The following is a 27,339-nucleotide window of genomic DNA, read 5'->3' as shown; positions in this document are numbered from 1 at the left end:
AGGTCCAACTTCGTGAAGTACCTTGCCCCCTGCAGGATCTCGAAGGCTGATGACATCAAAGGTAGGGGATACCTATTCTTAATGGTGATGTCATTCAGCCCTCGGTAATCAATGCAAGGACGCAAGGAACCATCCTTCTTCTTCACGAAGAAGAACCCCGCCCCCGCCGGAGAAGAGGAGGGACGAATAACACCGGCCGCCAGAGACTCAGACAAATACCTCTCCATGGCTGCCCTTTCAGGACCGGACAAGGAGAACAATCGCCCCATAGGAGGAGAAGTGCCAGGGAGAAGATTGATGGCACAATCATAGGGACGGTGTAGAGGGAGAGATGCGGCCCGGGAATGACTGAAAACCGCCCGCAAATCATGGTAGACCTCAGGAACACTGGAGAGATCAATCGGCTCCTCCTGCAACACAGGAAAAGAAGAGACAGAAGACAAGGCAGACACAAGACAATGGGCATGACAATAGGGACTCCATGATAGGATGGTGCTTTCAGACCAATTAATGTGTGGATTGTGAGTGGTTAACCAGGAATGACCTAAGACCACCGGAGTGAGGGGTGAGCGAGTGACAAAGAATACTATTTCCTCTCTATGATTACCAGACGTGATTAATTGTAATGGAACTGTGGCCTGAGAAATGGTGGTAAGTTCGCGGCCATCTAAAGCATGAGCAGTAAGGACAGGAGAGAGAGATTGAAAAGAAATGCCCTTCTTCAAAGCCCAAGAAAAATCTATAAAATTCCCCTTAGCTCCTGAATCGATGAGAGCAGAGAGTTGATGAACTGCACCTTCATAAGTGACTGAGACTGGAATCATAGAGCGCGAACCAGTAGACGGGGTGGTGGAAGTAGCGCTCGCCAGTACCCCCTTGCTTACTAGCGAGCGTTGGCTTTTGCAGGACAGGAAGAAGCAAAATGTCCCTGACGGCCGCAGTAGAGGCATAATCCTTTTGAAAGACGTTTCTGTTTCTCCTCTGCAGATAACCGGTACCTGCCCAACTGCATAGGTTCCGGAGCAGATGAGGGAACGGGAGTATCGGACCCCGAAAAGGCAGACACAGGGTTTACAAAAGGCAAGAATGTAGAAGCCCGAGCTCTCCGACGAAGATCCCGTCGATTATCCAAACGGATAGCCAGGTCAACAAGTTCATCTAGATGTTCAGGAAGATCGTGGGCATACATCTCATCCCTTATCTCATCTTCCAGGCCTTCCGTGAACCTGGCTGCCAGTGCTGCATCATTCCACTTACTAGACGCAGCAAGAGTGCGAAACTCGATAGTGAAGTCCGCCACTGAACGCCTCCCCTGATGAAGTGCTGCCAACAGCCGCGATGCCTCTTTACCGAGTGCTGAGCGGTCGAATATCTTGACAAACTCCGCTTTAAAGCTGGCGAACTCCATACAACACGCTGCCTTAGCAGCCCATACAGCAGTGGCCCATTCCCGAGCCCGACCAGTAAGAAGGGAGATGACAAACGCCACCTTGGCTGAATCTGAGGCATAAGTGAGGGGTTGCAGAGAGAAAATCACCTCACATTGGATAATAAATGATCGACATTCTGTAGGCTCACCGGAGTAATTGGGAGGATTGTTGATGCGTGGTTCAGGGGTGACTGAAGAACGTCCAGTGGCTGTTGACAGTAGGTTACGTTCAGTCTCCATCCGGCGAACGGTTTCAGTTAGCTCAGAGACTTGACTGGCTAATGTGTCCATGGCATGATGAGCCGCCGCCAGCTTCCCCTGATGCTGTCCGAGCAGCACACCCTGCGCTTCCAAAGCTGAGCGAAACTGCGATTGATCTGCTGGATCCATCCTGGTCAGTGTGTACTGTTAGGGTTGCTGGGAGAAAAAGGGACCCAAGAGCAGATTCGCATTTTGCCAAATTTATTGAACAAAAACAGGCAATAGTCCAAAACAAACGCTGGCAATCAGCAACCAGGTAAGGAATCCAAAACTGAACTGTGTACGGGAACTGGGTACACCAAAAAGACAAAAAAACAAGATTAAATAAACAAACAGGGCATGAAAACTAGGCACAACTAGAGCAAGATAGTTTTAAGGGCAGTAGTGAAACGGATGGTAGCCAAGACACACTGACAGAAAAGCACAGAAAGAGAGAAGCATAAATATAGAAGAAAATCAATGTGAAATTGAGAGACAGGTGTGTGTGAGCTGGAACACTAATTAGGATAAGGTGCAGCTGTGAAGGCAGAGTGAGTGGAATTAACCACTTAAGACATAACACAACAGAAGGCCTGATGATCAAACCAGTGTCCTGACAGTTTTTTGTTGAAAGTGCTATATAAATAAAGGTGACTTGACTTGACAAGAACGTTTGCTTTTTTATAATTAAATTACAAAATATAAAAACACTCTTTCTATGAAATAAATTTTTTTTAGATGGACCTGTAAGTATAGTAATCAGGATGCAGTATTTCTGCACTTTGTAAGGCTGTTTTCCTGCTTCCTGGTAACATGTATTCTTTGGGTGCATGCCTGAGATTGGCATCTTATAGACAAATCATGCTTTATAGACTTGAAATGCCTGTTTTACACACATGACTCAAACAGAACCAGGAAACATGAATTACCAGAGTTCAGGGAAGGAGAAACTGAAGTGTAGTTGAGCTGTCGTGTGTTGTGTGTCTCTGTATTTAAGCAGTAAAATGGCAGAATTCAGAATTTCTCAGGATGAGTTCATGTGTCCAGTGTGTCTGGATCTCCTGAAGGATCCAGTGACCATCCGGTGTGGACACAGTTACTGTAAGAGCTGTATTGAAGGCAGCTGGGATCAGGAGGATCAGAAGAGAGTCTACAGCTGCCCTCAGTGCAGAGAGACCTTCAGTCCAAGACCTGCTTTAGCTGGAAACACTGTGCTGGCTGAACTGGTGGTGAAACTCAAGAAGACCAAACTTGCTGCTGACTGTGACGCTGGAGCTGGAGATGTACAGTGTGACGTCTGTACTGGAAGAAAATACAAAGCCGTCAAGTCCTGTCTGATGTGTCAGGAATCTTACTGTCAAACTCATTTCAACCGTCACGAGGAAATTCATTCACGTAAGCCACACAAAGTGATTGAAGCCACTGGACGACTGCAGGAGATGATCTGCCAGAAACATGAGAAACATTTGGAAATGTACTGTATTACTGACCAACAATGCATTTGTGAGCTGTGTACAAAATATGAGCATAAAAACCACAACACTGTATCAGCCGCAGCACAGAGGACAGAGAAACAGGTATTTAAAACCAGCAATCAAGTTAATTCTCAGTGTAGTGATCCAACAGTCAGATTGTTTTCTATATAGAGCCGCAGATTAATGGAGAAAAATTTTCAATTTGAAGCTCTATGTCTGTTTCAGTTTCACTTTTATAATACTGAAACAGGCTTTGATATTTATTCATAGATGTGCAATAGTGGTAAACCATCAATCATCCCTTCAAGAATTTGAACCTACAGCTCTTAGTTATAAGTTCCACTTTTACTGGATTCATCTGTTCACATGATGATTTAGTGCCAGCAGTTTTCTGTGAGATTCACTATCATCTGTTTGTCCTGCAGAGGCAGCTGAAGGAGACACAGAAGACGCTCCAGCAGAGAATCCAGCAGAGAGAGAAAGATTTCCAGCAGCTGAGAGAGACTTTGGAGTCTCATAAGGTGAGTCTGGAGAAGAAGAGATATTTGTCTCAGTCTCAGTTCAGACTCACTGAAGCTGAATCACTGTGTGTCCTAACAGCGCTCTGCACAGACAGCAGTGGAGGACAGTGAGAGGATCTTTACTGAGCTCATCCGCTCCATTGAGAGAAGCCGCTCTGAGCTGATACGACTGATCAGAGATCAGGAAAAGACTGCAGTGAGTCGAGCTGAAGAACGACTGGAGCGACTGGAGCAAGAGATCAATGATCTGAGGAGGAGAGAAGCTGAGCTGGAGCAGCTTTCACACACAAAGGATCACATCCAGTTCCTGCAGGTAACACAGATCTAGAAGAACAGGATCATAGTGGACTTGAACAGATCCTGCTGTCACAGAGACTCACAGAGAAATAGCGTCTTATTATATATTCATCAGTCAGACTCTCATCTGATCATCCTTTTTGAAAGAGACACCACTTAAAAATGACTCTGAAGCTCTGAAAGTCTCTTTCTCCTGAGTTCTTTCTTCTTGAAGATATATTTGGCTGTCAAACACCACTAGCGCCACCACACTTCACTACCCTTCAAGGATCCTTTTGAAATTTCTCTAACTGCTCTAAAGTTATAAATGTTCATTCTAATATGCCTTTCATAAGCAAATCAACTCAACCCTACAATCAGGCTCCATTGATGTGCTTGAGCTGTTCAGTGGCAGCTCGTGGGTTTAAAAATAGAGGAGGCACACTAATTGTATTGGTCTGGGATCCCTGCCGATTATTATTATTATTATTATTATTATTATTTGCTTAACCACATTAAAATGCCTTTTTGGTTGCTTTTAGTAAGAAACGTAAAGAAAACGACACACAGTAAAATAATATAATATAATATCACTTACCCGGACTATCACTTAAAGCAAACATTCATCCCTTCTCAACAGTCTGTGTTTAAAGAGAGCTGCCTGTTGCGCCATTTAATTAAGCTGACTGCTGTAGCCTATATCATCTTAGACATGTTTTCACACTATTTAAAATTTTTATTTATACTTTTTGAATGACAACTTGGTTAATCTAATGGCAATCAAATATTCCATATCGCTACTCTTCATAAGTACTTGGTACATTATCAGCACAGTGGGAGACATTCAAACTAATATCCCATAATTTACGTCTCTATGATGATCCGTTGATACCAGAAGGATGGCTAGCCTCCCCTACAAGGCTTCTTTTCTCAACACTCCTCAGAGCTGAAAGTGAACCCGCTATGCCAATTGGCCTTTTTTTGTTTTTTGTTTTTTTTACCAATGGAGGTGTGAGAGCCCATCTTTTCCCCAGCCTCCCCTTACCCTTCTCTATCACCTAGCATTTGTAATTACATCAGCAGATTCAACACATTTACCACAGTAAAGCGGTATTAAAACTGTGAAATCGAAACTAAAAAACACACATTCTGAGACATGAACCAAAATTAATTGTGAATTTTATTAACATTAAATCAACCTCCTCCCATTTTCACCTCAAAATCATGGTGAAGCGGTGCCTCCCCTGCTCCTCCTGACGAGCCGCCACTGGAGCTGTTAGATGGACATTGATGTTTTTAGCAGATCTTTATCCAAACTATTTCCTAGAAGGTTCACATATAGTGTAAGTGGCAAATACTAGAATTTGTAGCTCTAATGTGATATAAAGAATATGAGAGGAATCAAGCTGATGTAGTCAAAGTGCTGGATTGAGGTGAGTTACTAAACATCAGTCAAGTCAACAAGAGCTGAACAAATCTGATGTTCTTGAAGGTTATTGGGTAAAGTGTGGAGCTGATGAGTTTGATTTCTGTTTTCTGTAGAGTTTCCAGTCTCTCTCAGCACCTCCTGAATCTACAGACGTAAATGACGATCCCTTCAGTTGTCTTGACTCTTCTGATGATCTGAGAGAATCTGTCCATCAGCTGAGAGACAAACTGGAGGATTTCTGCAAAGAGGAGCTCAAGAAGATCTCAGACAGAGGTAAAGTCCTGGAGTCTCATTTATAAAACTCTCGGTAGATTTCATCCTAAAATTTCACATAGGCACAAAAGCTATATTTTGCATATGCCCAAAAGTTTTCAGATGCATAAAACCATGCATACATCAGAACCTGCGCAAAAAACTCTTTATAAATTCCAGTCAGGGGAAGATTGTGCATACGTTCATCTCCATCTCGTATCCTCCCCGAAATCACCAAATATGGAGCTTACAACACCTAGTTTTCCTATCATTTCCATGCACGTGACACCACGTTTAACACAGACACAGTAGGGCAATAGTATCCTTGCTATGTTTTAGAATAAATACATGAAAATATCCATAAAAACAAAATGGTTTTAGATGGTTAGTTCACCCAAATAGCAAAATTCTGTCATTAATAACTCACCATCAAGTTGTCCCAAACCCGTAAGACCTCCGTTTATCTTCAGAACACAGTTTAAGATATTTTAGATTTAGTCCGAGAGCTCTCAGTCCCTCCATTGAAGCTGTGTGTACGGTATACTGTCCATGTCCAGAAAGGTAATAAAAACATCTTCAAAGTAGTCCATGTGACATCAGAGGCTCAGTTAGAATTTTTTGAAGCATCGGAAATACATTTTGGTCCAAAAACAGCAAAAACTACAACTTTATTCAGCATTGTCTTCTCTTCCGTGTCTGTTGTGAGAGAGAGTTCAAAACAAAGCAGTTTGTCATATCCGGTTCGCGAACGAATCATTCGATGTTACCGGATCTTTTTGAACCAGTTCACCAAATCGAACTGAATCATTTTAAATGGTTAGCATCTCCAAGACGCATTAATCCACAAATGACTTAAGATGTTAACTTTTTTAATGTGGCTGACACTTCCTCTGAGTTCAAACAAACCAATATCCCGGAGTAATTCATGTACTCAAACAGTACACTGACTGAACTGCTGTGAACAGAGAACTGAAGATAAACACCGAGCCAAGCCAGATATACTACCTATAGCACTCCTCGCTGTCATAAAATAACATCACAGGAAAATTATGTTTATTATTAAATTATGTAATTACAAACCCGATTCCAAAAAAGTTGGCACATTGTGCAAATTGTGAGTAAAAAAGGAATGGAATAATTTACAAATGTCATAAACATATTTTATTCACAATAGAATATAGATAACATATCAAATGTTGAAAGTGAGACATTTTGAAATGTCATGCCAAATATTGGCTCATTTTGGATTTCATGAGAGCTAAACATTCCAAAAAAGTTGGGAAAGGTAGCAATAAGAGGCCAGAAAAGTTAAATGTACATATGAGAAACGAGTGAAAGGACCAATTTTCAACTTATTAGGTCAATTGGCAACATGACTGGGTATAAAAAGAGCCTCTCAGAGTGGCAGTGTCTCTCAGAAGTCAAGATGGGCAGAGGATCACCAATTCCCCCAATGCTACAGTGTAAAATAGTGGAGCAATATCAGAAAGGAGTTTCTCAGAGGAAAATTGCAAAGAGTTTGAAGTTATCATCATTTACAGTGCATAATATCATCCAAAGATTCAGAGAATCTGGAACAATCTCTGTGTGTAAGGATCAAGGCCGGAAAACCATACTGGATGCCCATGATGATAATGATACTGTAATGGAAATCACAACATGGGCTCAGGAATACTTCCAGAAAACATTGTTGGTGAACAAAATCCACCGTGCCTTTCGCCATTGCTCTCAGTTCAGAAGTTTGCATCTCTGATGGTATGGGGTTGCATGAGTGTGTGTGGCATGGGCAGCTTACACATCTGGAAAGGCTCCATCAATGCTGAAAGGTATATCCAAGTTTTAGAACAACATATGCTCCCATCCAGACGTCGTCTCTTTCAGGGAAGACCTTGCATTTTCCAACATGACAATGCCAGACCACATACTGCATCAATTACAACATCATGACTTTGTAGCAGAAGGATCCAGGTACTGAAATGGCCAGCCTGCAGTCCAGATCTTTCACCCATAGAAAACATTTGGCGCTTAATAAAGAGGAAGGTGGGACAAAGAAGACCTAAGACAGTTGAGCAACTAGAAGCCTGTATTAGACAAGAATGGGACAACATTCCTATTCCTAAACTTGAGCAACTTGTCTCCTGTCCCCAGACGTTTACAGACTGTTATAAAAAGCCACACGGTGGTAAACATGGCCTTGTCCCAACTTTTTTGAGATGTGTTGATGCCATGAAATTTAAAATCAACTTATTTTCCCCTTAAAATTATACATTTTCTCAGTTTAAACATTTGATATGTCATCTATGTTGTATTCTGAATAAAATATTGACATTTGAAACTTCCACATCATTGCATGTTGTTTTTATTCACAATTTCTACAGTGTCCCAACTTTTTTGAAATCGGGTTTATTTGATATAAATCACGATATGTGCGTGGAAAATTACGTACGCATATATTATGCCCATTTTGTGTGTATGCAACGTTTATAAATGAGACCACTGGAGATTCATCTGCTCTCAGAAATGAGTCCATCATCGTCTCATATCATGAATAAAGTATTAGAAATATCTTAGGAATGGATGCAGGTTCATGAGAATCACACTGTACAGGTCTGTTGATTTCCACAGTCACAATCACCTACATTGATCACTGGAACAGGAACAACTTCCTACAATGTAAGTCAGTAAGAAAACAAGCAGAAAAACTCACTGAGTGTGTTCATGTTCTTCCTGTAGAAGGTGAAAGAAGAGTTTTATGTTGATGTAACTGATGATGTAAATGATAATGTGCACAAATATCTGTTCATCTGTACTGAGACACTGATGATACACTGAACATGAAGAGTTCAGCTACATGAAAAGATCAAACAGATTCATAATTCCTGATTCTGATGTGTTTTATCTCCATCAGATTCCCGTCAGCTCACTCTGGATCTGAACACAGTGAATAAACGCCTCCGTCTCTCTGAGAACAACAGAATGATTACTAACACTGGCACAGATCAGTCGTATCCTGACAATCCAGACAGATTTGATGTGAATCAGGTGTTGTGTAAAGAGAGTGTGTGTGGACGCTGTTACTGGGAGCTGGAGTGGAGTGGAGGTGTTCGTATATCAGTGTCATATAGGAGCATCAGCAGGAAGGGATTGGGTAATAAAGGTTTGTTTGGATATAATGATCAGTCCTGGAGTTTGGACTGCACTTCTTCCAGATACTCATTTGGACACAATAACAAATGGACTGATCTCCCTGTGAAGTCCATCAGCAGTAGAATACGAGTGTTTGTGGATCACAGTGCAGGAACTCTGTCCTTCTACAGCATCTCTGACACAATGAGCCTCATCCACACAGTCCAGACAACATTCACTCAGCCGCTCTATCCAGGGTTTTTGGTTGGTTCTGGATCATCAGTGAAACTTTGTTGATGAATCAGAATAGATTGACGTGATATTTTACCCATAATGCTTTGAGCTGCATGATAAATTAGTAACAATGAGATGTTATAGAGTCTCTTCTTTTCTCTTCATGAAATTAATTGTTTGATTACATGACATAAGTTTATTTTGCAACATATAATCATTGCTGTTAATAATGTTCATTGTCTGTTTGATTTTGTCTTTAACTAAATTTTACCGTACATTTCTGCCATATGTACATCAATTTGACGTAGTCACTACTGACAAGCTACTACTGAATATATTATAGAAACTTAATTTCCTGTAAAGCTACTTCGAAATAATTTGTATTGTGAAAAGCACTATACAAATAAACTTGAATTGAATTAATACTGCAGCTGAACGTCTGTCAGTGACATAACATGTCATAATAAGTGTGTGTAATAAATCCTCATATAGACAGTAAGATTAATGCTTTCACACTTGATTTGATTGCCTGGTGCTTCATTTATGAATCTTTACGTAGAATTCCTCCTAAAAGTGTACGTATACACAAAAGCTAGATTCTGCGTACGCACAAAAGTTTTCAGATTTATAAAACCATTCGCACACCAGAACCTGCACAAAAAAATCCTTTTATAAATGCCAGTCAGAGAAAGATGCGTACATGCATTTCCTCCCCTTCTCCTCCCTGAAATCACTATGTATGGAGCTTGCAACGTGTAGTTTTACTATGCATAACCTCGTCTGCATATCATTGCCATATTCATGTGACACCACGTTTAACTACATCAAAGGTACAAGACATTAGGGAAATACGGACTATAATAGCCATTTCTGTCATACAATTTACATTTCTAAAAATAACCCAGTGTCGTTGTTATGTTTTATAATAAATATATAAAAAAAATCCATAAATACAAAATTGTGTAAAATACTTCTCGGAGAAACTTTTTAGAAATGAGTTGATTCATTCTTTTACACTGGCCAAATAGTAGGCTATTTTAATAGTTTTAAATAAAATAAATTTATGCCATTTTGCTGATAATGCTTCATTTTCTTGTTCTCACTAAAAATATTTTCACATAACGTGAGATCTGCAATTTAGTTTAATAAAAAAAATAGCACATCCACTACAAATATGTCTTTTCATATAATCTTTAACTTCTGCACATTGACTGTTTGTGATCTCAGTGCTCATCTCCATTAATGAATGTCATTTTTAATCTAATTATTTATATCAAAATGAAAACAGAGTTTAAAATACTTCATTGTTTTGCTCACTGTATTAAAAGTGTGCGTACGCATGGGTCAGAGATTGTGTGCAGATGCGCAAATTTTCCCATCAACTTTGTAATTATAAATCCCGTCTTTTGCGTAGGAAGTGGCCTGTTTTGTGCGTACACAATGTGAGGCCCCTGGTCTGAACACACAAAGATCCAGCGGCTTTCCTAAAGGACCTTGGCCAAGTATGGACCCTGTCGACCAGCTACTCGAATTACGACTGGGAGTTCACCTATTGAGGAGTATATCACTCAGTCCTGTGAGTTATCTTTTAGGTTACCTTTTGATGAGGTTTCATTAAAAAACATTTTTCATCACGGACTAAATGAATCCATAAGATCATGGATGTGTAGCTTTGAAATACTGTGTCTTCATCATATCAAGTAACTGTTGGTTCTGGAAGTCTTGACAAAAATATTTCAAACCTGTAATCATAATTTTATGTAAATTAAATATTGATTATAAAACAGTTCATAAAACTGAGTGAATAATAGTTTGCCCAGCTAGAATTTTTTTGTTCTAAAAATGTTCTAAGAACATCACTATGCATTGTCCTAACACTGATTAAGCAGGTAGTTTTATTTTTGCAAACGATCCCTGATCTCCTGAAATGGATTGGTTGTTCTCATGGTGCCGTTACTGTTTAGGTCCTGTCTTCTGTTATGGTACGTAGACTCGGAGAAAGTGAAATATAGAAACAGATGTTAAATTTTCATCACGGAAATGAAGCAGGTGAGAATAGATGGTGTAAGACTTATTTGAATATTGTGTAGAAAACAGTGATCCGATCGGTTATCCAGATAGAGAAGTCACTTGATGTTGCCAAGTCTAAATGTGCCATGTCCTGATTCACTGATGATCGGATACAAAGTTAATATTTCAATAATTTCACAACACATTTGCATGTGTACTGATTCATCACAATAACTGGAATCCATTTGAAGCTTTATTAGAAACGTGGTCGTAGAAGAAGTGGCCAGTGCACAGGTAAGGCAGTGGAGCAGGGCAGAAAGAATCATTAACAATTACCAGGCGTGTGGTCAGGGCAGGCGGCACTCAAACTACAATGATAATCCAATATAAGGTTAACAGTCCGAGGTGCAAGCAGCAAAAGATCGGTAACAAAGGCAGGCAGGGTAATAACAATAGGCAGTCCAAAAATACAAGAAACAAACACTCAGAAATGTTCACCAAGGCAAATTCAAGATTTTGCAAAGAGCCTAAGCGTGGGCCTGCTATAAATAGCTGGGTTAATGAGGTTCAGGTGTCAGAGGGTGATCAGTACCAGGCCCTGGGCTTATGGGAAATGTAGTGCGGGAAGAATTATCAAAACTCCAGTGGTGGAGCCCACTGATGGCCCAAAGTAATGTAATGTAATGTTTAATGCATTTCATAATGTTGATAATTTATATCAATATGGTACGTTTAATGCTAAGTTAAAAACAAGTTTGATAAAAAAAGGGCAATCTAAAAATAATCTAAAAAGCAGTCAGAATAAATAAACTGAATGACTTTGTTACTGTAAGAGCCACATAAGGATTAGTTTATCTGAAATAATAATTTAGTAAAAATAATAAGAAAATATTTCATGAAAATTCATAAGAAATTTTTTGGTTTAAAATGCATATTTAGTAATGTTTAGATCTGGTTATAATTAATTATTTTGAGCTTCCAGTCAGATTGCACTACGTCATAACGTAAGCGATTGGATAGTTTCAGTTTTGAAGTTAGAGACGTTGGAAGCAACACAGTTTTTTGACCGTGCGTACCATGTCTATGTAACAGTTTTTATTTTATATTTTTGAAGTAAACATTTTAAAAGGAGATCGTGGTTTGCTCGTGTTTCAAATACTGGTTACAATTTGACTGACTTCAAAAGGAGGTACAGAAGAATTAGACGCAAATAGGTGCCACTGCCACTACATAATCAAAAAACTCGCTAATAACGGCGCTGGATTACCTGGATAACGAGGACGTGGCTAGCTTGTTGTCGAGAAAGCAGCGGATTGGACTTTAGCGCGACAAACAAGCCACAGAACCGGGTCAGTTTTGCTCAAGAGACCCGTGACGGATCGACATGCACCAATCGGCAGCCAAAGTGAGGACTTTTTTCTTCAAAAGACGTGATACGGACGCACGAGGATAATGAGTGAGTTTTGAAGAGAAAAGGTAGATCAACATCTCCCTGTAAAAACGTATGCTTATTGCAAGCTCTGATTCAGTCAATGTGGAGTTATGGCGATCTTTAAGAAGTTGTTTTGCACTCTGTTTATCTAGAAAAGTACCTTTGAAGAAAGTGTTTGAAACGTTTGCATACAACTAAAGCATTAACTCTGCTATTTGTAAGATGGCTGAGGAAGATGAAAAAAGATGTATTGAGGATACAATAAAAAAGGGAAGGTCACAAAAGCTGACAGAGAAGGCATTAGAAGAGAGATTGCAGAGGTGCATTGCACTGAGAAGAAGAACATTAGGAATTCTGACAAGCAAAAAAAGGAGTTGGAATCAATGATGAGTGATGCTCAAAATTTACAAAGGATGAAAAACATGATGGAAAATGACTTTGCAACATCACTAAATGAGTTTAATCGTCTCAACAAAGAAGTTGCAAATCTTTTGACTGAAGATGAAAAAACAGCTGATCAAGAGATCTGGTTTGAACCTAAAATGGCAGTAATTAGAGGATTTATGAAAACTACAAAAAATTGGATTGCATCTGAGTTTGAACCCATTCTGCCAGTGGAAAATGTGCTGCAAGAAGAAAATGTGGTTGATTATCTGCAAGAAACTGTTAAACCAAATGACAGTGTTTCACAAGTGGGGGTCAGTGATGTCACACATGCCAGCACACGTGGATCACAAATCAGTCGCACCTCAGCTGTGTCACGAGTATCGTCAGCAAGAGCTAGACAGGAAGCAGAACATGCAGCCCTGCTTGAACGTGCTGCAGCATTAAAGAAAATGCAACAGCTTGAGTTTGAAGCAGCTAAAATCAAAGCTGAAAAGGAAGAGTTGGTGCTGGAAACTGCGTTAGCTGAGAGTAAAGCAAAATTAAGGGTGCTTAAAGAATATGAAAGATCTGAAGATGGTTTAAGTAGCTATTCGGCAGTACAAAAGCTACAAGGTGGACACGTGAAGGAAAGAACTAGCATTTTGCTTCCACAGCAAGCTAATACAAACACTCATGTTCAACCACAAACTCAGCACTCCCGAATACATCAATCTCAACCGGTCTCCAATTATGTGTCAAATGCGCAATCTAACAGAGGTGATGACATAATAGCGGTTATGCAAAAACAGAATGTAATCACTGAGCTACTAGTAAAACAACAGCAGCTATCTCATCTACCAACCAAGGACATTCCTGTGTTCAAGGGTGATGCGCTACAATACAAGTCTTTCATGAGGGCGTTTGAGCACGCAATAGAGCAGAAAACCAGCAATGATCAAGACAAATTGTACTTCTTGGAACAATTTGCGGCCGGTGAACCTCAAGAGCTTGTTCGCAGCTGTGCTCATATGATGCCAAACAAAGACTACTGCGAGGCGAAGTGACTACTTCATAAGCATTATGGGGATGAATTACGGATTGCCAGCGCGTACATTGACAAAGCACTCAAATGGCCTCAAGTGAAATCTGATGATGGGAAAGCATTGAGCGCCTATGCAATGTTTTTGATTGGATGTCGCAATACTATGGAAGACATTGAATTCTTAGAGGAGATGGATAACCCAACCAACTTACGTACAGTGGTGTCTAAGTTACCATATAAACTGAAAGAACGTTGGCGTGCTGAAGCTTATGACATAAAAGAGCGAAGAGGCAGAAGAGCAAAGTTTGCTGATTTGGTGAGTTACATAGACCGGCAAGCTAGAATAGCAATGGATCCCCTCTTTGGAAATATCGCAGACAGCCGTCCAATCTCAAGTGGAAAGATTGACCAAAAAGAAAAGCATCATGGAAAAAGACAGGTCCGTGGAAGCAGTTTCGCAACAAATGTTTCACCGAAAGCAAAGGGCCTCAAGAAACGCATGTTAAGCCAACAAATTCAATTAAAACTGTGAGTGCCTTTGAGAAGCCGTGTTTGTTTTGCCAGCAATCACATACCCTTGCCTCGTGCAGCAAAATCAAACATCAACCACATAAGGAGCGTGTGGATTTCTTAAAACTGAAGGGCTTGTGTTTTGGATGTTTAGTTCCGGGTCATCTTAGCAAATTCTGCAAAAGAAGAATTGAGTGTAAAGAGTGTGCTTTGAAGCATCCAGACATTCTGCACATAATGAAGGAAGAAGGTTCCGTCTCACCTGAAAAGAAAGATGGTCGTCATGGAAGTGAAGTATCTTGTGCTCAAGTTTCTATTTTGCAAGAGTCCTGTAGCCTCACGGGGACCGGAGAAGCAGAATGTGTGCTGTCAATAGTACCGGTGAAGATAAAATCGAAAAGGAGTGACAAGTGTGTTGAAACATACGCCTTTCTGGACCCGGGAAGCACAGCAACGTTCTGCACAGAAGACCTGCAAAGGAAACTAAACCTTAAAGGGAGACCGACACGAATACTTCTTAGCACCATGGGTCAAGACAAACCTGGAGAACAGAAGCTCATGAACAGTTTCGTCATATCAGACTTGGAAGTGTGTGGGCTGGAAGACACCAAGTTCATTGATCTACCTAAGGTGTTTACTCGTAGCAACATACCTGTTCATGTCGAGAACATACCTAAAAGGTCAGATATCCAAAAGTGGCCTTATCTCAATGAAGTACACTTGCCAGAGATAGAAGCTGATGTAGGCCTGCTTATTGGAGCTAACTGTTCAAGAGCAATGGAACCATGGCATGTTATTAATGCTGAGGATGGAGGCCCTTATGCTGTGAAGACTGCCATTGGCTGGGTTGTGAATGGGCCTGTAAGAAAGGAACTGAATGATGCAATGAATAAAACGCCTACTTTTTCAGTAAACAGAATTTCTGTGATGGAGATTGAGAAGCTGCTGGTCCAACAGTATAACACTGATTTTCCAGTGGCCTAATGGTTAGAGAGTCGGACTCCCAATCGAAAGGTTGTGAGTTCGAGTCCCGGGCTGGCAGGAATTGTGGGTGGGGGGAGTACATGTACAGTTCTCTCTCCACCTTCAATACCACAACTTAGGTGCCCTTGAGCAAGGCACTGAACCCCCAACTGCTCCCCGGGCGCCGCAGCATAAATGGCTGCCCACTGCTCCGGGTGTGTGCTCACAGTGTGTGTGTGTGTGTTCACTGCTCTGTGTGTGTGCATTTCGGATGGGTTAAATGCAGAGCACAAATTCTGAGTATGGGTCATCATACTTGGCTGAATGTCACTTCACTTTCACTTTCAGAGCGTAACTACGATGACCAAGAGGAGATGTCTTGTGAAGACAAACAGTTTTTGCAGTCTGTGCAGAAAACCACAATTTTTGAGAACGGGCATTACAGCATTGGACTGCCACTAAGGAATGAGAAGCTTCAAATGCCAAATAACCGTTGTGTGGCGGAACAGCGCATAGACAGTTTGCTTAGAAGGTTCAAGAAGAATCCTGAATTTTTTCAAGAGTACAAGAGCTTTATGGAGACCATCATTGAAAAAGGGTATGCTGTCCAAGTTCCAGTCCATCAGCTGAACCGTGACGACAACAGGCTGTTTTACATACCACATCATGGGGTGTATCACCCGAAGAAACAAAAGTTGCGGGTGGTCTTCGACTGCACAGCTTCATTTCAGGATAGGTCTCTGAACAGCGAACTGCTCCAAGGACCTGACTTGACCAACACGTTAGTTGGTGTGCTTTTAAGATTTCGTGAAGAGCCAGTAGCTATAATGGCAGACATCGAGTCGATGTTTTATCAGGTCAAGGTGCTGGAGCGTGACGCAGACCTACTCCATTTTCTTTGGTGGCCCAACGGCAAGTTGAACGAGCCTGTGGAGGAATTCCGAATGATTGTGCACCTCTTCGGAGCCACTTCTTCACCAAGTGTTGCCTCATATGCACTAAAAAGAACTGCTGAAGATCACAAGGCTGATGTATCTCCAGAAGCTGTCCAGACAGTTCTGCGTAACTTCTACGTAGATGACTGTCTGAGGAGTGTAGCTAAGGAAGAAGATGCAGTGACCCTTGCTAAAGATCTTCGTACCCTTTGTGCCAGCGGAGGATTCACTTTAACAAAGTGGATGAGCAATAGCAGGAAGGTGTTAATGACAATCCCTGAAGTGCATAGAGCCAGCGAAGTGAAATACCTGGATCTAAGACATGACACTTTGCCAGTCGAGAGGACCCTCGGTGTACAGTGGGACACAGAAACTGATACTTTCACTTACAGTATGAAGCTGCAAGACAAGCCGATGACCAGAAGAGGCATTTTATCAGTCGTGAATTCTATCTACGACCCCCTTGGCTTTCTGGCTCCGGTCATCTTGCCTGCTAAACTCCTGCTGAAAGATCTTTGTAAAGAACAATATGGATGGGACGAGAACATTGGTGGAAAACACGCTGAAGTTTGGAAAAGATGGATTGAAGATGTCAGTCATCTCTCTACCTTCCATGTGAGCAGGTGTTTGAAGCCTACAGATTTTGGATGCACTACAGCAGCACAGTTACATCATTTTTCAGACGCTTCTGAGTCTGCATACGGCACTGTGTCTTATCTGCTGTTAGAGAATAGCCAAGGTGAGAAGCATTGTGCATTCCTCATGGGAAAGGCAAGAGTGGCTCCACTCAAACTGGTCACCATTCCCAGACTTGAGTTGACAGCAGCAGTTGTCGCTGTCAAAATAGACAAGATGTTACATCAAGAGCTTCAAGTTCCATTGCAACAATCAATTTTTTGGACAGACAGTACTACTGTGCTCAGATATATTGACAGTGAAACTGCTCGTTTCAAAACCTTCGTTGCGAACAGAATCTCGTTGATTCGAGAAGCAACCAAGCCATCACAATGGAAGTATGTCAGAACAACGGAAAATCCTGCAGATCAAGCCAGCAGGGGCCTGAAAGCTAAAAGTTTGACACAAGGAGGAACCTGGATCAATGGGCCGGAGTTCTTGCTGAACAATGAATGTGATTGGTCGAAACAGCCTGTGCGAAGGAAGGAAAGCCTTCAAAATGATCGAGAAGTTAAGAATGGAGCTACAGTCAACATGATCAAAGTTGAAGAAAACATGGAACCGATCGACAAACTGATCAGCTATTACTCAGACTGGCATAAACTAAAAAGATCAGTGGCCTGGATTTTAAAGGTAAAGGAAAATCTTTGCAAACTGAAAGAAGAAAGAAAGGAAGTATCAAGAAAGATCAGGGAAACCGAAAAGGACCCTGAAAAAGCAAGATCAAAATTAGAACAACAAATGAAGAAATTGAAAGCAACAGAAAAGAAATCACTTACTTTGGATGATCTGGATGTCGCAGAATCGGAAATAATCAAATTCAGTCAAAGACAGCAGTTTGGAGAAGAAATCCAAGTACTGGAGAAAGGTAAACAGCTTAGTCGCAGCAGTCAGCTGTTTAAATTGGATCCGATTCTTCAAGATGGCACGTTAAGGGTTGGCGGAAGACTCAATAAGTCTGCCATGCCAGAAAATGCTAAACATCCAGCAATTATTTCAAAACACAGCAGAGTTGCTACATTGATTTTGAGAGATATACACGAAAGAACAGGACACTGCAGACGCAGTTATGTCTTGGCACAACTGAGATGCAGGTACTGGATCCCACAAGCCAATTCTGCAGTTCGAAAGATAATCAACAAATGTACAGTGTGTCGCAGGATTAATGGAAAGGTTGGTGAACAAAAGATGGCAAAACTGCCTGAAGATAGGCTCTTGCCAGATAAGCCTCCTTTCACAAATACCGGTGTTGATTTCTTCGGGCCATTTGATGTCAAGCGGGGCCGGAGTACAGTCAAAAGGTACGGCGTGATGTTCACTTGTCTCACTCTCAGAGCGGTGCACATCGAAGTTGCAGATAGCCTTGACACCGACTCTTGCATTAATGCAATTCGTCGCTTTATGTGCAGGAGAGGTCAAGTTACCATCATGCGTTCTGACAACGGCACAAATTTTGTGGCCGCTGAAAGAGAGTTGAGAGAAGCCATTCAACGGCTGGATAATGACAAGATTGAAAAGGCCTTGCAACCAAAGGGAATAAAGTGGATATTCAATAGCCCAGCTGCTTCGCACCAAGGCGGGGTTTGGGAAAGACAAATTCGGACTGTGCGAAGAATCCTTAACTCCCTTCTGAAAGAGCAAGCAGTGAACAATGATTGTCTTCTGACAATAATGTGTGAGGTCAAAAGCATTATCAACGGTAGGCCGCTTACAACTGTTTCAGATGATGTGAATGACTTAGAACCTCTAACACCCAATCATTTACTGCTGTTGAAATCTCAACCCAACATGCCTCCAGGGATTTTCAGCAAAGATGACATGTACACAAGAAAGAGATGGAAGCAAGTTCAATATCTTGTGGATTTATTTTGGACTAGATGGACGCGTGAATAACTTTCACTTCTTCAGGAACGCCAGAAATGGTTAAAGCCAAGAAGAAACTTCATGACAGAAGATGTCGTGTTACTAGTGGATAGTTCTTCCCCACGGAACTCCTGGCTCATGGGAAAGGTAGTTGAAACGTTGCCGGAACAGTTAGAAGAGTCAAAATAAAGACCAAGACCAACACTCTGGAAAGGCCTGTAAACAAACTGTGCTTGTTGGAAGAGGCGATGTCTGAAGAGTGAAGAAAGAAGAAACAAGTTGATAGTTTATGGACATTTAGAAATTGTTTGGCTCTCAGTGTTTAAGTTTATAATTGCTTAGTCTTTTTGCCTAACCAATTAGGGGCCGGGTAATGTAAGAGCCACATAAGGATTAGTTCATCTGAAATAATAATTATTAAAAATAATAAGAAAATATTTCATGAAAATTCATAAGAAATTTTTTGGTTTAAAATGCATATTTAGTAATGTTTAGATCTGGTTATATTTAATTATTTTGAGCTTCCAGTCAGATCGCACTACGTCATAACGTAAGCGATTGGATAGTTTCAGTTTTGAAGTTAGAGACGTTGGAAGCAACACAGTTTTTTGACCGTGCGTACCATGTCTATGTAACAGTTTTTATTAATGTTTTTGAAGTAAACATTTTAAAAGAAGATTGTTGTTTGCTCGTGTTTCAAATACTGGTTACAATTTGACTGACTTCAAAAGGAGGTACAGAAGAATTAGACGCAAATAGGTGCCACTGCCACTACAGTTACTAACTACAGTTTTTATCATATAATATGTAATCAGTAACAAGCTACAATTTGTTAGTAATCTACCCAGCACTGATTAACAGTGGATGGTGGTTGGTCATGTTTTCAAGGCTAATGTCCTGCTTCTTTGTCGCTGGTACTTTTTGAGTGTTTGTCTGAAACTGACATCTAGTAGACATTTCATTATGTACAGACTCACAGACACACATATTTTACACGTCACTCAAACACAAACATAAACACAGGAAACCAGAATCACATGACTTAAAGGAAAGAGAAACTGAAGTGTAGTTGAGCTGTTCTGTGTTGTGTCTCTGTATTAATGCAGTAAAATGGCAGAAGCCAGCTTTTCTCAGGATGAGTTCATGTGTTCAGTGTGTCTGGATCTCCTGAAGGATCCAGTGACCATCCAGTGTGGACACAGTTACTGTAAAAGCTGTATTACAGACCGCTGGGATCAGGAGGGTCAGATGAGAGTCTACAGCTGTCCTCAGTGCAGAGAGACCTTCAGTCCAAGACCTGCTTTAGCTAGAAACACCATGCTGGCTGAACTGGTGACGAAACTGAAGAAGAGGAAACGTCCTGCTGACTGTGACACTGGAGCTGGAGATGTGCGGTGTGATGTCTGTGCCGGAAGAAAATACAAAGCTGTCAAATCTTGTATGATGTGTCTGAACTCTTACTGTCAGAATCACCTCGAACAACACGAGAGTTGGTTTAAAGGAAAGAGACACAATTTGACTGAAGCCACTGGACGACTGCAGGAGATGATCTGCCAGAAACATGAGAAGCTCCTTGAGGTTTTCTGTCGCACAGATCAGAAATGTATATGTGTGCTGTGTATGGATGACCATAAAAACCACAACACTGTATCAGCTGCAGCACAGAGGACAGAGAAACAGGTATTTAAAACTACTGATCAAGTTAATACTCAGTGTAATACTCAAGACTTGTTTTCTGTATAGAGCCGGAGATGCAGAAACACTTATGATGATTATGATTATAATCATCATTATGAGCCAGTAGTTTTCTGTGAGATTCACTATCATCTGTTTGTCCTGCAGAAGCAGCTGATGAAAATGCGGAGACGGTTCCAGCAGAGAGAGAAATATCTCCAGCAGCTGCGAGAGACTGTGGAGTCTCATAAGGTGAGTCTGGAGAAGAAGAGAAGTTTGTCTCCGTCTCAGTTCAGACTCACTGAAGCTGAATCACTGTGTGTCCTAACAGCGCTCTGCACAGACAGCAGTGGAGGACAGTGAGAGGATCTTTACTGAGCTCATCCGCTCCATTGGGAGAAGCTGCTCTGAGCTGATACGACTGATCAGAGATCAGGATAAGACTGCAGTGAGTCGAGCTGAAGGACGACTGGAGCGACTGGAGCAGGAGATCAATGATCTGAGGAGGAGAGAAGCTGAGCTGGAGCAGCTTTCACACACACATCACATCCAGTTCCTGCAGGTAACACAGATCTAGAAGAACAGGATCATAGTGGACTTGAGCAGATCCTGCTGTCACAGAGACTCACAGAGAAATAGCGTCTTATTATATATTCATCAGTCAGACTCTCATCTGATCATCTTTTTTGAAAGAGACACCACTTAAAAATGACTTTCAGCTCTGAAAGTCTCTTTCTCTGAGCTCTTTCTTCTTGAAGATATATTTGGCTGTCAAACACCACTAGCGCCACCACACTTCATTACCCTTCAAGGGTCCTTTTGAAATTTCTCTAACTGCTCTAAAGTTATAAATGTTCATTCTAATCTATGCCTTTCCTAAGCAAATCTACTCAACCCTACAATCTGTTCAGTGGCAGCTCGTGGGTTTAAAAATAGAGGAGGCACACTAATTGTATTGTTCTCGGATCCCTGCCGATTATTATTAGGGGCCAAGCACCGACTGGGAGTCTATAGCAGCCCATAGAACCGATTGCGGGAAAGTTGTTTTGGTTTGACATTCTGTTAGAGGACAGTCCCAACATTAAATACACCAATTTTGGTGTGTCTAAGTCATTCCCTCTAGCGCCACCAACTGTCCAAAGTTTCACTTTTATTTTGCTAATAACCTTTGAACTGTAAGGCCAATCAACAAAATTCTTTTTTCCTCTGATTCCTGAGCTCATGACGATTCGATTACACCCTATGAAGTCCCTTTCCATCATAGAAAGATGGCCGCCATTTTGAATTTTTTGAAAAACCTACTTTTTTTGAACTCATCCTAGACGGTTTGTCCGATTCACACGAAAATTGAACCAGATCATCTTCAGTCAGTGCTGACCAAAAGTTATGCAAATCTAATTGATTCGTCAAACCGTTTTCGATAAACGCTCAAACAAATTTTAGGTAACGCTTACAAAAATGGTTGTAAGGCTGTATTTCTGCAACGATTTATCGTATTCAGACCAAACCTGGTACATGTCATAACAAGCATGACCCGAGGCTACTTGTTGCGTTTCAGCGCAGCGCCACCTACTGGTCCGGAGATATGAAAAATTGCTATTTTTGCTTATAACTTCTAAACAGTTTGTCCAAAAATCATAAAATTATCTTTTTATGATCTTGTTAGATTCAGGGCAAGATGCAGAGTCGACTGATATCCAATTTTACCATTTCGGCCATTTTGACTGTCGGCCATTTTGAATTTTGTGCTAAAATGCTGTATTTTAAGAACGCATCAACGGATTGTTACGAAACATGGTATGGGTCATCAGCACAATGTGCTGAAGGAGCGTGAGAAGTTTCGAAACAACGCCACCTAGTGGTGATCATCTTTTTTAAAATGCTTATAACTCTGGGTGTGGTCGACTTATTTTCACGAGACTCATCAAATTCAACTCCTGAATCCTTACCGAGTCCTACGATACCAAACATGCTAGGTTTTGCCTTACGGTTTGTGTAGTGTTGTGATTTAGCACTTAAAAACCATTTGGCTATATCTTCGAAACCGCTTGTCTGATCGAGACGAAACCACCGTCAGAAGTTCGAAAACATAGGTCGATAGTTATTTGCCAATGCCCAATGCTCACTCTGATGACAAATAAAAAAAATGGTGGGACTGAGCCTCTTGGTGGCGCTATAATAGAACAAAACATGAAATTCCCATTAACTTCAATAAAGTTTTCTGAAATAGAATGCTATACTAAACAAATGCATTGGTGTAATATTACGAAACTCAGAATGTGCCAACAACACCATCCCCTGAAGGTACTCAAAATATTTCGAAACAGCGCCACCTAGTGGTCAAAAGTTATAACAAAATGTCAAAAAGGCCAATAACTTTTGAATAAATCTGGCTATTGTCTGGCTAATGTCGCTTTTAATTGAAATGCTGCTTTTAATAGATTCCTTGGCTCAAGCCAAGAACATAGATACCAAGTTTTCCTTATTTGGCCAAAGTTCCTGTCCAACATCTTGAATTTCAGTTAAAACCTACTTTTTCGAACTCCTCATCAACCCTTCGTCCAATTTTCACCAAAATTGAATCATATCATCTTCAGTCTGAGCCACCTAAAAGATATGGATTTCGTGTCGATTTACGAAACGGTTCTCATTTAGCGCATCAACGAATTTGCTGGAAGGATGCCAACATGCATTTGAGGCTGTATCTCAGCAAAGCTTTGACATTTTTGCACCAAACTTTATATGTGTCATTGTCACCTCACACGGACCATTCCAAACTAATTTGGTAACAGCGCCACCTATTGGTTACACGTTATAAGCCAATAAATCCTATTACTAGTTGTTGTGTTTATTGTTTTCAAGCCATTTTGCCTAAAATAATCTTAAAACGGTTTTAATTACTCATTCCTGCCATTCGTCTGAAGCTTGCTTCTGTAGTGCTTGGCCCCGTTATTGCTGCTTGCAGCTATATTTATTATTATTATCATTATTATTTGCTTAACCACATTAAAATGGCTTTTTGGTTGCTTTTAGTAAAAAACCTCAAAATCATGGTGAAGCGGTGCCTCCCCTGCCTCCCCCGACGAGCCGCCACTGGAGCTGTTAGATGGACATTGATGTTTTTAGCAGATCTTTATCCAAACTATTTCCTAGAAGTTTCACAGATAGTGTAAGTGGCAAATACTAGAATCTGTAGCTCTAATGTGATATAATGAATATGAGAAGAATGAAGATGATGCAGTGAAAGTGCTGGATTGAGGTGAGTTACTAAAGATCAAGTCAACAAGATACACACAAATCTTATGTTCCTGCAGGTTATTGGGTTAAGTGTGGAGCTGATGAGTTTGATTTCTGTTTTCTGTAGAGTTTCCAGTCTCTCTCAGCACCTCCTGAATCTACAGACGTAAATGACGATCCCTTCAGTTGTCTTGTCTCTTCTGATGACCTGAGAGAATCTGTCCATCAGCTGAGAGACAAACTGGAGGATTTCTGCAAAGAGGAGATCAAGAAGATCTCAGACAGAGGTAAAGTCCTGGGGTCTCATTTATAAAACTCTCCGTAGATTTCATCCTTAAATTTCACGTAGGCACAAAAGCTATATTTTGCGTACACCCAAAAGTCGTCAAAGTACGTCAGGACCTGCGCAAAAAACTCTTTATAAATTCCAGTCAGGGGAAGATTGTGCGTAAGTTCATCTCCACCTCGTCTCCCCACCGAAATCACCAAATATGGAGCTTACAACACCTAGTTTTACTATGCATAACCTCATCTGCATATCATTTCCATGTGAATTCCCATGCACGTGACACCATGTTTAACACGGAGACAGTAGGTAAATAGTATCCTTGCTATGGTTTAGAATAAATAAAATAGAATAAAATAGAATAAATAGAATAAAAATATCCATACAAAAACATGGTTTTAAAGGGTTAGTTCACCCAAATAGAAAAATTATGTCATTAATAACTCACCCTCATGTTGTTCCAAACCAATAAGACCTCCGTTTATCTTTGGAACACAGTTTAAGATATTTTAGATTTAGTCCGAGAGCTCTCAGTCCCTCTATTGAAGCTTTGTGAATGGTATTCTGTCCATGTCCAGAAAGGTAAGAAAAACATCATCAAAGTAGTCCATGTGACATCAGAGGGTCAGTTAGAACTTTTTGAAGCATCGAAAATACATTTTGGTCCATGTGACGAGTAGGGCGGGGCCGAGGGACGTGGGAACAGGAGCGAGGCCGGTGGTGTGATTGGAGATGAGCGACACCTGCTCGACCCACCGGTCTCGAGTCCCACGGAGGAGATGGAAGGATATAAAACTGGAGCGACGTCAGTAAAGGACAAGAGAGGACCAGGCCTGGGCTTTATTTTGTATTTGGTTTTTATTTGTGCTTTTTATTTGTTTTTATTTGTCTTTATTTTAATAATAATAATAATAATGCATTTTATTTCATGGCGCCTTTCAGAACACCCAAGGTCACCTTACAAGCAATATACAGGTCACTGCATAAGAAAAAACAAACAACAAAACAAACAGCATATACATAAAAAGTGGATTTAAGTCTCAATAAAAATATTATAAAAAAGCCTGTATAAAAAGATATGTCTTAAGACATATAATTGTCATTAAAGTTTGATTTGATTGTCCGCCTCCTTCTTCCCATGATCATGGAGTTTATCGTTACATTCCAAAAATAGCAAAAACTACAACTTTATTCAGCATTGTCTTCTCTTCCTTGTCTGTTGTGAGAGAGTTCAAAACAAAGCAGTTTGTGAAATCCGGTTCGCGAACGAATCATTTGATGTAACCGGATCTTTTTGAACCAGTTCACCAAATGGAACTGAATCGTTTGAAATGGTTCGCGTCTCCAATATGCATTAATCCACAAATGACTTAAGCTGTGAACTTTTTTAATGTGGATGACACTCCCTCTGAGTTCAAACAAACCAATATCCCTGAGTAATTCATTTACTCAAACAGTACACTGACTGAACTGCTGTGAAGAGAGAACTGAAGATGAACACCGAGCCGAGCCAGATAATGACTCCTTCTCGAGTCAAGAACCGTTTCTGTCAGACGTGTCCGATTCGAGAACCGAGGAGCTGATGATACTGCGCATGTGTGATTCAGCTTGAAGCAGACTGACACACAGAGAGTCTAAACCGAACTGAATCTTTTGGTGATTTATTCTGAACTGATTCTGTGCTAATGTTATGAGCGCGGGAAAAATGAAGGCTTGAATCAAGGGCAATCATCGCCAATGACGCCATTACGTCGAGCGCAAAAGAACCGGTGAACCGTTTTCTTCAACTGGTTTATTGAATCGAACTGTCCGAAAAAAAAAGTACTGGTGATCCGAAAACCGATGCAACCGGTTCTTGACTCGTGAACGAGTCAATGTTTGGTTCATTATCTGGCTCGGCTCGGTGTTCATCTTCAGTTCTCTCTTCACAGCAGTTCAGTCAGTGTACTGTTTGAGTACATGAATTACTCCGGGATATTTGTTTGTTTGAACTCAGAGGGAGTGTCAGCCTCATAAAAAAAACCAGCTTAAGTCATTTGTGGATTAATGCATATTGGAGACGCAAACCGTTTAAAACGATTCAGTTCCATTTGGTGAACTGGTTCAAAAAGATCCGGTTACATCAAATGATTCGTTCGCGAACCGGATATGACAAACTGCTTTGTTTTGAACTCTCTCTCACAACAGACACGGAAGAGAAGACAATGCTGAATAAAGTTGTAGTTTTTGCTGTTTTTGGACCAAAATGTATTTTCGATGTTTCAAAAAATTCTAACTGACCCTCTAATGTCACATGGACTACTTTGAAGATGTTTTTATTACCTTTCTGGACATGGACAGTATACCGTACACACAGTTTCAATGGAGGGACTGAGAGCTCTTGGACTAAATCTAAAATATCTTAAACTGTGTTCCAAAGATAAACGGAGGTCTTACGGGTTTGGAACAACATGAGGGTAAGTTATTAATGACATAATTTTGCTATTTGGGTGAACTAACCTTTTAAGTAGTTCTCAGATATATTTTAGATGATCTCATTCTTTTACACTGACCAAACAGAATTTCAATTATTTTAAACAATTCAAATCAAATTAAATGCGTGCAGTTTTGCTGATATGATAAAAATATTTTAGCTATTTTAGTGGAAATAGATAAGCCCATATTTACTGCAGTGTATTGTCTGAAAATCAAATGTTGAAAATGAGACATTTTGAAATGTCATGCCAAATATTGGCTCATTTTGGATTTCATGAGAGCTAAACATTCCAAAAAAGTTGGGACAGGTAGCAATAAGAGGCCAGAAAAGTTAAATGTACATATAAGAAACAGCTGGAGGACCAATTTGCAGCTTATTAGGTCAATTGGCAACATGATTGGGTACAAAAAGAGCCTCTCAGAGTGGCAGTGTCTATCAGACGTCAAGATGGGCAGAGGATCACCAATTCCCCCAATGCTGCAACGTGAAATAATGGAGCAATATCAGAAAGGAGTTTCTCAGAGGAAAATTACAAAGAGTTTGATATTATCATCATATACAGTGCATAATATCATTCAAAGATTCAGAAAATCTGGCACAATCTCTGTGCCTAAAGGTCAAGGCCGGAAAACCATACTGGATGCCCGTGATCTTCGGCCCTTAGAAGACACTGCACATACAGGAATGATAATGATACTGTAATGGTAATCAAAACATGGGCTCAGGAATACTTCCACAAAACATTGTCGGTGAACACAATCCACCGTGCCATTCTCTGTTGCAGTCCATTTAAAATGGACTGTGGCAAAGCGGAAAACTTTTCTGTGGTCAGACGAATCAAAATTTGAAGTTCTTTTTGAAAAACTGGGATGCCATGTCATTATGACT

The 27,339-nt window shown here is 40.6% G+C and overlaps 2 protein-coding genes across 2 annotated transcripts in view; both read left to right on the top strand.

Moving 5' to 3' along the window:
- LOC132124468 (nuclease EXOG, mitochondrial-like) overlaps positions 1-27,339 on the top strand; it is a 344,294-nt gene that overhangs the window by 206,972 nt on the left and 109,983 nt on the right. The window lies entirely within an intron of this gene.
- Positions 17,594-18,906, top strand: LOC132124461 (uncharacterized). Its single transcript, XM_059535468.1, has 2 exons — positions 17,594-18,216; positions 18,325-18,906. Exons 1-2 carry the CDS (start codon positions 17,657-17,659, stop codon positions 18,806-18,808), a joined length of 1,044 nt encoding a protein of 347 aa, XP_059391451.1. The 5' UTR covers positions 17,594-17,656; the 3' UTR covers positions 18,809-18,906.

This window comes from Carassius carassius, chromosome 42, assembly GCF_963082965.1.
Source record: "Carassius carassius chromosome 42, fCarCar2.1, whole genome shotgun sequence".
Taxonomy (NCBI): Eukaryota; Metazoa; Chordata; class Actinopteri; order Cypriniformes; family Cyprinidae; genus Carassius; species Carassius carassius.
Note: the sequence above shows the minus strand (reverse complement) of the source record. Positions and strands in the feature narration are given on the sequence as shown.

Excerpts from the sequence above, each read along its gene's own strand:
- LOC132124461 (XM_059535468.1), top strand. The coding sequence starts at position 17,657 with ATGAAGAAATTGAAAGCAACAGAAAAGAAATCACTTACTTTGGATGAT. Across the intron at positions 18,217-18,324 it reads GGCCGGAGTACAGTCAAAAG|GAGAGGTCAAGTTACCATCA; the intron begins GTACGGCGTGAT and ends CTTTATGTGCAG.